Raw genomic sequence first — 12,313 nt, forward strand, 5'->3', positions numbered from 1 at the left:
AGAATTTCGAGAGAAAATCATAGAAAATTCTTAAAAGTGTTACATACAACCCACCGTCATTTCATAACTACTCTCTTCATTGGGATGGTTCAAACGGTTCGGAGTTTTAATTTATGTCTGCTAACTGATTCCGTAAACTCTATTAAATTCAAAAAATTATTTCAAAAAATTTGTATCTAAAAATTGTTTCAACTTTTATATAATTTGTTTGAAATTTAAATTTTTAAAAAACCACAACTACCGACAAAAAAGTAAACAACAGATTAACCGTTGTGTCAAATGGTACATTTGAGGTTGCTCATGTCAAGACATAATATGCCCAGTCAAAAAAAAAAACACTGGATTGAATATGTATTTCATAATTTTAACTTACCAACATCCTTCTGGTAAGATCCTGCGGCAAGATATCTCAGCCCTGTCAATACAATCAACTCACTTGAAATTGCACCACCTCTATTGGAAGCCGAGGCGATGTCTTCCCGCAAAAGATCAATAATGAATCTGGCAGTTGTCTTATCAAATCTTGAATTTATTTGTTTTATTTTTTCAAGTTTATGCCGGAAAACAAAAATATTTACCTGTAGTGCCGATAAAACTCCGTATCGTCATATTTCGAGAATGGTTCAATTTTGTTTTTATAAACTTTTTGCCTCCTTGCATCGGCCACATCTTCCAAGATATTTAAATCTTCCATTATTGTATCGTCCGAATCCATTTCAAACTTAATTTTAATCAAATGTTTTTGTTTATGTTTTGCAAATTTTTCTTATGTCAATTCAATTTTGTCTTGTTGACAGAGAATGTAGTAGATATTGTAATAGAAGGCTAATTAGTAAAAGACGTCTTTATTTTGGTTATTAGTATACACGAAAATTAACTCGCTGTTAAAATTTAACTCAACGATACCTAAACGTGTGTTTAGCGATTTATTATTGGTAAGGCCCAATGTCTCGATCTCCTGTAAATGTTCTGAGCCGATACTGTTTTTATCTTTTAGATGCCTATACTGTTTTTATCTTTTAGATTTAAATGTTTTTGAACGACTCGCTGTTTTCATTTCTAAATACATTTTCATATTCTTTGCCATCTGTCAAGAAATTGTCTTTCGATGAATTTATTAAATCTTTGATTTTTAAAGTTGTAATAGATTTTTTTTGATCGCTCCTAGCAGTTTTTCAAATATGGTCACACTTAATTTCAATAAACTTGTACTAAAATCACTTTGACGTAAGATGTCATTTCACAAAAGTCAAAACTTTCATGTGGCTACCGGCTAAAAAAATAACTTTCTCGTCTTTTCTGAAAATAAACAAATTTCTACCCATTTTTACTTAAATAAAACACTAATAAGTGATTTAATTATTTCCATTAATAATATTTTCTTAAAACTAATCGAAAAAGAAAAACCTGTATAAAATGGCTGCAGCATTTGATGTTGGTGCAAACGAAGGTCCCGGATTTGTTGGTATTCGATTTTGTCAAGAATGGTTTGTTTTACATTTTCGATGCTTCTTATCAACAAAAATCTTGTATTATTAAATTAAATTTATATTTTAGCAATAACATGTTGTATCCAAAAGAAGACAAGGAAAATAAAATTCTATTATATGCCTGCAGAAATTGTGATTACAAACAAGAAGCTGACTCAAATTGTATTTACGTGAACAAAATTATGCACGAAATTGAGTAAGTTGTTCGATAATGAAATTGTTTGCTTAGCTTTCTTTTTAACAAGGTTTTGTTTTTTTAATTTTCTATTTAAAGTGAATTAACACATATTGTACCGGATGTTATATCTGATCCAACTCTACCAAGAACCGAAGATCATGCCTGTCCGAAGTGTACTCATCGCGAAGCTGTATTCTTCCAAGCTCAAACTCGACGAGCTGAAGAGGAAATGAGACTGTACTACGTCTGCACAAACCAGAACTGCACTCACAGATGGACAGAATAAAAGAAAATGGATATGATTTTTAATAAAGTTTTATTTTGTTTAGTAAATATTCGATTGCATTTTAATTGATAATGATGGGATGCCAGGGGGAGTCTTCCGAGTTCGTTGAAATAGACGAGTTGGGATTTTTATGTTTTAAACAATTTAGGTTTGTGTGAATTTATATTGAGGTCAATAAATATTATCTGTGACTTGACGGCTGGATGTCACATTTCACTTAAAAGTTTATACACAGTTAATTCCTCTTGGGAATGGACAAATCCTCCAATATTAATTCATGTCGTGAAAAAATGGATTGGTTCATTTTCGTTAGTCACTAGGTAATGGTTCTCTGCCAACTTAAGCGCCAGTAAATTATTTATTTAGATAAATGGGAACCGAGAAAATTTAAACGCAAAAACCTTTTTCTATCCCAATAATCTTATCGACGACTTATTTCCTATCGAAGTCCTCATCTAACAAGTCTCTTCTTGTCATCGATAGACGTCGTCATTCATTTGAATTTGCAAGTATCCGAAATAGTACAGAATTTCGAGTATGTTCCTAATGAAATGGGACTATAAACTTCTTTAAAACGTTTCTGCTCCTTCTCATGAAATTATCGAATGTTAATGTTTCAAATAATGGAACTTTTAAATGAACAGATGCCGTACTCTGTCGCGCTATCGTGAATAAAATGACAGGCCATTTCATTAGCGAATCTTGCACTTCGGAAGATAAGGCCTGAGGCCATCTCTTTATACCTTTATCAATGCCCTTAATGATAAGAAGGTAATTTTATAAACGTTTTGATGAGCAAATCGCCCTCGCTTACCAATTTCAAGTTCTTGCAAATTATCTCTATTTCATTTTTATACAAAAAAGTAAAAACAAAATTTTGGTTGGTTTTTCTTGTTTTTTAATGAGAGTAGTACACCAATAGATTTAAAACTGTTTTAAATGCTGATTAGCTAAAGTTTATATGCAAACAAAAAAATTATAAAACGTAAATTAACTGTTTTGCTGATATAAGTTTCTTATTCATTTCAATAAATGCAAAGCGCTAAAAGCTTGTATCTTTTAATTTTAATTAAATTTTCTTTTTGTCTTATTCTTCTTGTTGTTTTGAATTGTCACCGCCTCTAGCTTCTTATGGTGCACATCTGTCCAAGAATCTTGGATACAAACAAACTTCTCTAATGTGATAACGATTGAGTAGCCAGCAAACAAAGCGTTCCAAACCCAGACCATAACCACCATGTGGTTGAGTTCCATAAACTCTCTGGTCAGTGTACCAGTAGTATGGTTTGGGATCAATTCCTTCACGTGCATAGCCCTTCAGCAATTCTTCACTATCCCATATCCTCATCGAACCACCAACGATCTCACCAACATTTGGCAAGAGAACATCGACACTTTCAGTCAGTTCAAGATCCTCGGGACACTTGGCCATGTAGAACGATTTGATGCCAGCTGGAAAACGACACAACATAATTGGTTCGTTGATGGCATCTGTCATTTTACGTTCTGGAGCTTCGGGAATGTCCTGAGAAAAACAAACATAAATTTGTTTCTTATTTTTTAAAATTTAATTAATTTAACTTACTTCACCAAACTCATAGAAAGTTCCATCGTCCTTGGTAACGTTGTTTTCCTTTAACCATTTTATAGCATCGGCATAGTTCATTCGCTTGAATGGCCTCTTGGGCGGTATAAAGTTAGGATTGAGTTCCTTGACTATGTGTCCATCGGGTGATGCAAGTACTCGATCGACAACATCACAAATCAAGTCTTCCAAACGGTCGAGCAGATCGTCGAATGAAATAAATGGACATTCAGCCTCGATGTGAGTGTATTCAGCCAAATGGCGACGGGTTCGACTTTGCTCGGCACGATAACTTTGAGCGATACAGAAGACATCACCCAAAGCTGGGATACAGGTTTCTAGATACAACTGAGAGCTTTGGGTCAAGAAGGCTTCCTCACTAAACAAAAAAGAAACCACGTTTGTATTTTTGGGAAGGTTTGGAAAACTAAATTTCTTACCCAAAGTATTGTAATTTGAAAAGAGTGGATCCTCCTTCAACTTGGGTCTGGACCAAAGTTGGCGGTGTAACCTCATTGTATTTGCGCGAAAGGTAATGAGCACGGAAGGCCTGCAATATTACAGAACGGATTTTCAGAATCTTCGAGGTGTTCTCTCCACGGATCATAATGTGACGATTGTCCAGCTGCACGTCAGGCAGAGCTTCTTCGTTGAGTATACTTTCTGCACCTCCTGCTGGTGCCAGACCAACTAATTCCCAATAGTCTACGAGCAATTCGTGACCTCCAGGGGCTGTCTTTCCTTCGGGAACAGCTTTAAGCGTTCCGAAGAGCTGCACGGAGCTCTCAGTGGTCAAAACCAAGGCGTTGTAACACTGACACAGTGCATTGTTGAGCACGCACTGCAAGAATCCAGTTCCGTCACGAAGTGTAATGAACATCAGACCCTTTCCTTGGCGACGTAATCGATGCACCCAACCGTAGACTCTCACACGAGTCTCGCGGTTATCTTTGCCATCATCGATGTGGATGCGTTTAGCCGTTGGCCAGCTGGGATCTTCGGCGAGGATGATTTTCTTTGCCTCTTCGAAATTTTGTTTCCTCTTTTCGGCATCGTCGGTTTCACGCTGCTCCTTGTCGGCGTTCTTGTTGATTTCACGAGCCCAGATCTTGTGGATCTTCTTCAATTGTGACTTTGCAGCTGGTTCGTATTTCAGACCATCGCCGGGATTCTTGGCATCGACGTAGATGGTTGGAAATGGATCCTGTTTGGCATGACGCATCGCCTGCAGAATGCTCTTGAAGGGGTTCTCCTGAGTTCCCTTACCCGTTTCATCATTTCCATTCTTCTCCGAAGTGTATATAGCTTCTGAAAATTGAAAAACCAAATTAATGTACATTCACTTTTTTTACTGGAAAATTTCATCATGGCAGAAGGAAAGGCAAAGGTAAAGGCACACTTATTGCCGACATGGCAAATCGAAGTTTACTTTTTTAACCTCAAAGCTCAATCCACCACCCGTCCACCATATACAACTTACCTAGTGTTAGGTTTTTTAACTTTTCTGTTGGCATTTTTTGTTATTTATGGAAAACTAGCTATTTGTAAACTTTTAAAAGAAATCAATACACGTGCAAATTAATCAAAAAATTGCATCGGAAAATTGCATCAGAATTAAAATTATTGGGATGATCCACGAACTCACAAAATTCCAATCAACTTCAATTCAGTTGAAAACTTTGTGGAAAACTAGCAGCTCCCTGAAAGAAATACACATGTACGCACATACATTTTGTAAAAGGTCATGGTGTGCGCAGTGCAAATATGTGTTGGTTCTATATGTGTATAAGAATTCATTTTTGACTTGACAGTAGAAATAATTCATTTTAGGGAATAGTACAGAAAATTCAGATAGCACTGTTTGATTTCAATATAGACTTGTGACTTCGTGGCAGTGATTTTATTGGATTTGGAAGTGATTTTGCGTCTACCTTTCTGGAATTAATTGTTTTAAGAATCATATTTAGATTAAACAAAGTTTTATTGTTGTACTTTAAATTATAAAAACTTATGTTAAACATATTATGTCAAAGTTCCACAAAACGAACAAACGCTCCTATTGTTGAGTTTTTTCAGAACTAGTTTTATGGCAAAACAAATCTGAAGGGGTTTGAAGTTTAAAGTATCGTACGCTGCTCACGCTGCACGCTGCTTTATGATTGAGCTGTCAAAATTTAACAGAAGAAATGGCTAGGTATAATCATTTATTAAGAGCTAAATTTTGACAGATTGGTGGTCATAGCTAAAAGGGCGATTTGAAAATACGGGTTGAAAGTACGCAGACAATTTTATTTTGTAAGTTTATTTCGTGCAGTTTTTTTTTCTGAAAAAAGGCTAAAGACGAATCTAAAAATGCATTCTTCTATCAAATTTTTTTTCAAATTAATTTTGTTGTAAAACTGGTCTAAACGATTTCCACAATATGAATTTTAATTTGTTAAGACAGACTTATTTTCGTAGATTAAGTTTATTTGGTCAAGGTACCCATAGTCTTAGTTGAATTGTGTAAAAATAGCAAGGGACATTAGCATGACAGTTAAAGCTATTATTGGTTTTCATCATTGAAAACAAATATTGGATTTTTTTCGACGGATCGTTTATAGCGATCATTAGACATTTTTGTCATTGAATAAAAATTCCTGATTGAAATCCACTGAAAATGTTTACTGACAGAAATCTGTCATTGGTATTGTGTGAAATTAGAACACAAATCAGTGGAACGATTCGTTTCACTTTTGAACATAAAAGTATCAGCTGTTCAGGAAAACGAATTCCTGTCGAAGAACTCACGTCGGTCGCTCTACATCGTCTATTGACTTCATTTCTTGAGTTGGTTTGATCTTGTATGAGAATTAACTAAGATATTTATGTAAAATACAGACAAATTTGTCTGAGCGATACGAAATTCTTGGGAATACCGTGGAATTGACTGATTTGGATCGTTTCCTACAAACTACTGACCAGCAGCGACATTTTTCACACTCTGACCAACTCGTTGCACTTCAACACCACACAACGAATATCTGGACTCAAATATGTTCGCACTCAAATAATTGTTATTGCCTGTCTATTAGGGTGAGAATTGTCAAATATCAGTTGATCATGTTTTTTTTATAATTTAACTGAAAGCTGAACTTCATAGTTGTATGAATTTAAGTTTTTTGTAATAGGATTTCTTTTCATGTTGGAAAAGGAATGATGACTTTTTTTTATACAAAACACAACTTATGAGCAACTTGTAACTTATGTTAAGATTTTTGTTTATAGACAAAAATGTTTGTGGTATTTTCGGCAAGTAAAGTTCCATGTTTGAAATTTATGACATCTGAAAAATTTACAAAGAATGACGTTTCATGGGCGGATCCAAACTTTTAATCGTGAGGGGGGGTCACACACAATGTTCTTTATTGTTTTGTAAAGGAGGCAAACAAAATTTAAATAACATAATGTGGATCTTAAACTTACATTTACAGATTTCAATTGCTAAAGTGGCAACTTCAGTTTTCAAATTATTTTAGAACACAGTTGTCCAGCAAGGTATGGTCTAACTTTTTAATTTGGACAAATCTCTTCATATGAAAGCATTCCAAGATTCCAACAGTTTTTTAAATATGCCATAATTAAGAGCGAAACCACAAAAGTTTCACGAAGAAATGTAAGAAATTGTTTTGAAACGTAGCTTTTTTCGAAAAATAAAATATACTTTTCTTCTTCCCATTTGTATTAATGCGAACAACGCTACAAAAAATCACCTTACCTTAAAGGAGTCAACAAAACTTAAAAATTGTAGAGGGAAAAATGCTTGGTTTTAGAATTTGGGGATATAGGTGCATTTAAGTACATAATATCTCTAAAAAGTTAAATTAAAACAATTATGGTAAACAAATAAGTTGGAAAAATCAAATTACACGATTCAGAATCAAATCTCAAGAGATTCAAAGCTTTTATATCAATAAATATGAAACGTTTATTGCTTTTCAATTAGCCATTAGTTTAACAAAAGTGTCACTTTTGCTGTTTTTGGGACAATTATATTATTGAATTTCGTGTTTAAATCTCAGTTCAAGAGCATCCAAAGCAAATTCACTATAAAACTAGATTTATTTATATTTTTTAAATCTTTTGTATTCAAAAGAAAATCAATTTTGAAAGGAATAAAATGCACGACTGGGTCGCTGTCTGTTTCAAAATATTTCCTATATTTTTAGATTTAACAATGTAACTTATTATTTTTCGAAAACCATTTTAAATTTTGTCTTAAAAATTTTTTTTGTAGGCACTAAATAAAGTGCTTATAGATATACATTTTACATTTAAATTTCGTTATGGAGTTAAAATAAAAAAAAAACATTTTTGATCAATTTGATCATCGACCAGAGCATAGAGGAAATATATTATATAATATATTTCCTCTATGGACCAGAGCTTGCACAAAAAGAGAAGATTATTGAAATCGGTCCATTAGTTCTTGAGAAACCTTAAAAAATAAATTAGGTTTTATGAGGAGTAATACCAGAATATGTTTTTCTTGTAGAAAGAATCCAAATTAAGAACACAAAATTTAGAGAAAGTCTTTAAAAAATCACATATTTTTAAATTGACCATTCTTTATTAAAGGTTTCTTGGTTTTTTTTTTAGTTTAGCGTTTGTCACATCCTTTGGATTTTCAGCTCTATTTTTTCGCAATGTTCCAACTAGGTGTGTTCAAATTTTCCGGCATAAATTGAGCGGGTGTATGTGTACCCATTAGTGGCACAGAGCTTGTACACCTTTACTCCATATTTGTGAGATTTCCCAGGGTTAAACTGACGAAACTGGAGCCTTCCTCGCCAGGGAATCATGCTCTCATCAACAGCCAATATTTCTCCCGGAATTCGGGCACTAACGAAATTTTTTTCCAAAATGTCAAGTAAATATTTTACTTTTTCCAAACGATTACCTTCGATAGTTGCGTTGCCGGCGAAGTGAATACATTTTAGCAATAATTGGAACCGATTGCGTGACATTACATGGGGAACAAAATTGTTTTTATAAAATTGGTTTGTCTTCCAGTACAGAGAAATCGCTGGATATTTTATAATTGCTATGTATATGACAAGTCCAAGAAACTTCCTTATCTCTGGTACATTGGTATCGTCCCATTTCTTCATTCGAGATCTTCGAGTTACGGTTGACCTTGACAAGGACTGATTAGCGTTCAAATTGGTTTGGAGCACAATCAGTGCATAAACTTCGTCAGTTACCATCAAGCCGAACAAGTCGATTGGCCTTATTGAACTGATTTCCATATTTGATATCCCAGGTATAGAATGATGGTCGGTAAACACAAACGTCTTGAGTGATCTTCCGCTTACGGCAGCCCAAATATTTGATGAAATATCGACAACATCAGCGTCTTCATCCTCCGTGGGTTCGTTGTTGTCCCCTGAAGCATCCATGTCACTCGATCCAGCACCAGATGGCACGTAGTCACTGGAATTGGACCCTTCAAAATCCTAACTGTCACCGCTATCAGAAACTTCATCTGTGTTTCCATTCCCATAAAACAATCTTGTTGGGATTCCCGGGTTGTTAGCCATTTGAAATATAAGAAATACACACACTTTTATATGAATAGCCTGAAAATGTAGAAAAAATCAGAATGGAAATAACGGAAAAAACAGCAAATATTGTGAGACCACCGGTGGTACACGTGGCACCATATTAATTGTCATATTAACAGAGTGCCATGTGAGCAACCGGTAGACACAGCCCAAAAACACGCGTAAGAAATCACAAACGAGAAAAGACAATAACAGAACACTTAACACACGAGTAATAACCAATATGGAACGATGTTTACACTTTGAAATTTTTTAATAGTTTTTACTTTGTATGGAGGCAGTCAAAGTGTTAAGAACCTGAATAAATTTTATGAAAATAATTTAAAGCATGACTTTAGTTTTTTCAAATTCTAAATTGAGTGAATACTAAAATTTGAGTTGTTTTTGAAAGCAAACTGCTTTTAGGGGAATATCGTTAAATTACTAAAAAATCTATAAATAAAATCTTTACTTATACAACTTGACTGTATATGCTTTATGGCTTATATGACCCCCCCTGGATCGTCCATTGGTCAAATGTTGATGAATTTGTGCTGTTTTTGGAATAGGGCTGACTATCCGATTCATATTATGTTATTGGTCCAGTCCTCAGTTAAAAGTAGTACTTTTAGTAACAAAGTTTAAGGAAGTAAAATACAAATGTTGTTTTGATATACAAAAATAAATAATTTAAAATATAATGGTGGTCATATCCATTAATGCAATACGATTAGTTTTGAATTGAAGGAAATTCCTAAGAAAAAGAAAACAAGTTATCTCCCAGGGTGGGACCATGGCCCCTACGACCCCCCCTGGATCCGCCATTGTGCCGTTTACTGCAAATGAAGTCACTATTAGTATTCATCTCCATTGAACAATTAAACATACCCTGTATCCTTATATAAAAACTTATTATAAATATTATATTAATTCAAAAATAATGTGCATGTTCTATAAATGCAAAAAATTAACTTTACTTTATTATAAGTCTTCTTCATCATAGACTTGCATATGTTCCATTTTAAGACTATTCACTTCTACAGCATCTCCATCTAAATCCAATTCAATGTCTTCTTGGTCCTCCTCTGCACCATCGTCATCATCATATTCATCGGAATCTTTGTCTGGTTCAATGTCGTCGCTTATATACTCCTAAGAAGACATGGCACATGATCAAAAATATTTGTAAGCATGTAAACCTCCTTAAATTTTAAAACTTCTAACTTACATCATCTTCCATGGAATTTTCTTGTACCTTTCGATTCTTATAATATTCCCTCATCGTCTCCTTAAAGGAATTATTTATTATCTGCCTAACTTGGACATCAAATCCAGGAGGCAACCATCCGGTTTTTTCATTACACGTTGCTCCTGCGAGTGGTGTTGGAATTTTATCCAACATTTCCTTTACTTTGTTTATTCTTAAATCACAATACTAAAAGAAGGCATAAAAGAATAAGAATGATGTTATGCAAGCCATAATTTAGGTTACCCTTAGAATCCATTGACGTGAACGGGGAAGTTTTCCTTCTTCTAAATATGGATAATCAGGACCCGGTACAGGTATGTCAGATTCATTTGGTCGGCGTTCCCAATCCTTGCCACGTGCTCCACATTTTTGAGCATTTGGAACCTAATAAAAGAATTTTCTTAAAACAATTTTTTTTTAAATTGTAGTCGTTTTACTGACCAACTCAGCCATTCCAGTTCGATATCTCAATCTCAAATCGAACGTCTGATAGTAGCGACTATTGAAATCCTTGCGGGGATCATAACCATATCGGGTGTACATTGTTCGCCATGGTCCATTCGAAAACAAGTACGCTACTGAAGGTGTGATGTGCTTCAATTTGTCATGAGACAGGCCAGATTCATATAATAAGCCAACTCTTGTCCAACAGGGAATCTCATCAAAAAGCTGCATAATCGAAGAAGATTGAGATTTTTTGTTACGTTTTTAAGACTTCTGTAACATACCTTCTTGACTATCTGTAATTGTTCATCAGAAACATACTTGACTTTCATGCGCTTTGCAACTGCGGGATCAGGATGCATTGGAAATGGTTCTGTGAGGGAAAATGCAATAACCTCACGACCATCATAGTAGGGTTTCTGCAGAACACCCAGAATATCCGATGTACCATCGTCTTTTGGATCGATTCGATGAAGATTTGTGTGGATATTGTCGGACCTAGCGAACTGAAACGGAACACACAGAGGGGGCAAACTCTCTCTCCTAAAAATGGAATAAAATTCTTGTCTATTCATTCAAGACCACGCAGATATATTTTTGCTAATCTTACGAAAAATAGTCAATGTCAACAACATTTTTTGGCACTAGTTCTTGATGGGCACATCTGGCTTCACCGGTTTCTTTGTCTTTTACAATCGGAAGGAAAGTATAATCGGCTAAAGCTACATGTGGATAAAAATGTACTCTAGAAATTTTGTTATTTTATTGGAAATTAAGTTTTTAAACTTACAATCGAAGACATACGTCTTTTTGGTATGTCCAAGAACCTGAACACTATATTTGGGTGGTTCGTCCGGATTACGTTTTGAGCGGCGAATTTTTATTTTCAATACCAGACCGAAGTTTGCTTGAGCGTCTCCAGCCAGGGATTTGCAGAATTCATTGTCCGGTTTATAACGAACTTCAAGGCGTTTAATTTCTCCGCTGAAAACCTTTTTAGTATTTATATCTTGTTTTAGTTTTGGAATACTTTTAATTAGAATATTTGCATCTTACTTGGGATATTGTTGTTATACCGCCCATTGTTTTTAACATTTTATCGACATTTTGTACATTGCCAGGATATTCAACAACAGCCAATTCTTTGCTTACATATTTTGTGTCCATTTCCACATGTGTGTCACTCATTCTTAAGCAGTTTTTAATTAAAAAAATACAAATTAACCACAATTTGTTTAAAAAGTTAATAATTTGTTTGTTTGTTTTTAAATAAACGACAGAGCGATGACATTTAACAGCTGTTTGCAGAAAAGACATTGCCAGAGAAAAATAAATTTGTATAATAATTTCGATTGTGAGTTTTAGCGGTACAGTAAGAACAAAAATATTTACATTTAATTTAAATTTAAAAATGACGGAACTCGTATTTATTAATTCATTTTTTAAAGTTATACAACACGTATAAATTGTTTATTTTGACATTTCTTGACATTTATTTT

General features: G+C 34.3%; 4 protein-coding genes across 4 annotated transcripts; 1 reads left to right on the plus strand and 3 right to left on the minus strand.

The window, feature by feature from the left end:
* The first annotated feature begins 1,239 nt into the window (after window positions 1-1,239).
* LOC129951281 (DNA-directed RNA polymerase II subunit RPB9) lies at window positions 1,240-2,003 on the plus strand. Its single transcript, XM_056063363.1, has 3 exons — window positions 1,240-1,487; window positions 1,558-1,686; window positions 1,765-2,003. Exons 1-3 carry the CDS (start codon window positions 1,417-1,419, stop codon window positions 1,952-1,954), a joined length of 390 nt encoding a protein of 129 aa, XP_055919338.1. The 5' UTR covers window positions 1,240-1,416; the 3' UTR covers window positions 1,955-2,003.
* An 826-nt stretch (window positions 2,004-2,829) lies between these two features.
* LOC129951091 (asparagine--tRNA ligase, cytoplasmic) lies at window positions 2,830-5,242 on the minus strand. The gene is made up of 4 exons (XM_056063100.1): window positions 5,020-5,242; window positions 3,980-4,847; window positions 3,540-3,918; window positions 2,830-3,479 (listed from the first exon to the last, which is right to left on the minus strand). The coding sequence occupies exons 1-4, from the start codon at window positions 5,051-5,053 to the stop codon at window positions 3,084-3,086; spliced, it is 1,677 nt and encodes a 558-aa protein (XP_055919075.1). The 5' UTR covers window positions 5,054-5,242; the 3' UTR covers window positions 2,830-3,083.
* Window positions 5,243-8,233: 2,991 nt separating this feature from the next.
* On the minus strand, window positions 8,234-8,977 carry LOC129950730 (piggyBac transposable element-derived protein 4-like). The gene has a single exon (XM_056062653.1). The coding sequence runs from the start codon at window positions 8,975-8,977 to the stop codon at window positions 8,234-8,236; it is 744 nt and encodes a 247-aa protein (XP_055918628.1).
* A 1,088-nt stretch (window positions 8,978-10,065) lies between these two features.
* LOC129950283 (general transcription factor 3C polypeptide 5) lies at window positions 10,066-12,084 on the minus strand. The gene is made up of 8 exons (XM_056062175.1): window positions 11,871-12,084; window positions 11,605-11,806; window positions 11,425-11,536; window positions 11,099-11,357; window positions 10,812-11,039; window positions 10,614-10,754; window positions 10,350-10,556; window positions 10,066-10,273 (listed from the first exon to the last, which is right to left on the minus strand). The coding sequence occupies exons 1-8, from the start codon at window positions 12,000-12,002 to the stop codon at window positions 10,103-10,105; spliced, it is 1,452 nt and encodes a 483-aa protein (XP_055918150.1). The 5' UTR covers window positions 12,003-12,084; the 3' UTR covers window positions 10,066-10,102.
* Window positions 12,085-12,313: the final 229 nt, after the last annotated feature.

This window comes from Eupeodes corollae, chromosome 3 (genome assembly GCF_945859685.1).
Source record: "Eupeodes corollae chromosome 3, idEupCoro1.1, whole genome shotgun sequence".
NCBI lineage: Eukaryota > Metazoa > Arthropoda > Insecta > Diptera > Syrphidae > Eupeodes > Eupeodes corollae.

Bases quoted from the DNA above. Each gene is read 5' to 3' on its own strand.
- LOC129951281 (XM_056063363.1), top strand. From the start codon at position 1,417: ATGGCTGCAGCATTTGATGTTGGTGCAAACGAAGGTCCCGGATTTGTT. The intron at 1,488-1,557 runs GTTTGTTTTACA...TTTATATTTTAG, and splicing joins ATTCGATTTTGTCAAGAATG to CAATAACATGTTGTATCCAA. The intron at 1,687-1,764 runs GTAAGTTGTTCG...TTCTATTTAAAG, and splicing joins AAAATTATGCACGAAATTGA to TGAATTAACACATATTGTAC.
- LOC129951091 (XM_056063100.1), bottom strand. From the start codon at position 5,053: ATGCCAACAGAAAAGTTAAAAAACCTAACACTAG. The intron at 4,848-5,019 runs GTAAGTTGTATA...TTCAATTTTCAG, and splicing joins GTTAAAAAACCTAACACTAG to AAGCTATATACACTTCGGAG. The intron at 3,919-3,979 runs GTAAGAAATTTA...TTTTTTGTTTAG, and splicing joins TTCAAATTACAATACTTTGG to TGAGGAAGCCTTCTTGACCC.
- LOC129950730 (XM_056062653.1), bottom strand. From the start codon at position 8,977: ATGGATGCTTCAGGGGACAACAACGAACCCACGGAGGATGAAGACGCT.
- LOC129950283 (XM_056062175.1), bottom strand. From the start codon at position 12,002: ATGAGTGACACACATGTGGAAATGGACACAAAATATGTAAGCAAAGAA. The intron at 11,807-11,870 runs GTAAGATGCAAA...AATACTAAAAAG, and splicing joins GTATAACAACAATATCCCAA to GTTTTCAGCGGAGAAATTAA. The intron at 11,040-11,098 runs GTATGTTACAGA...TCGATTATGCAG, and splicing joins AATTACAGATAGTCAAGAAG to CTTTTTGATGAGATTCCCTG.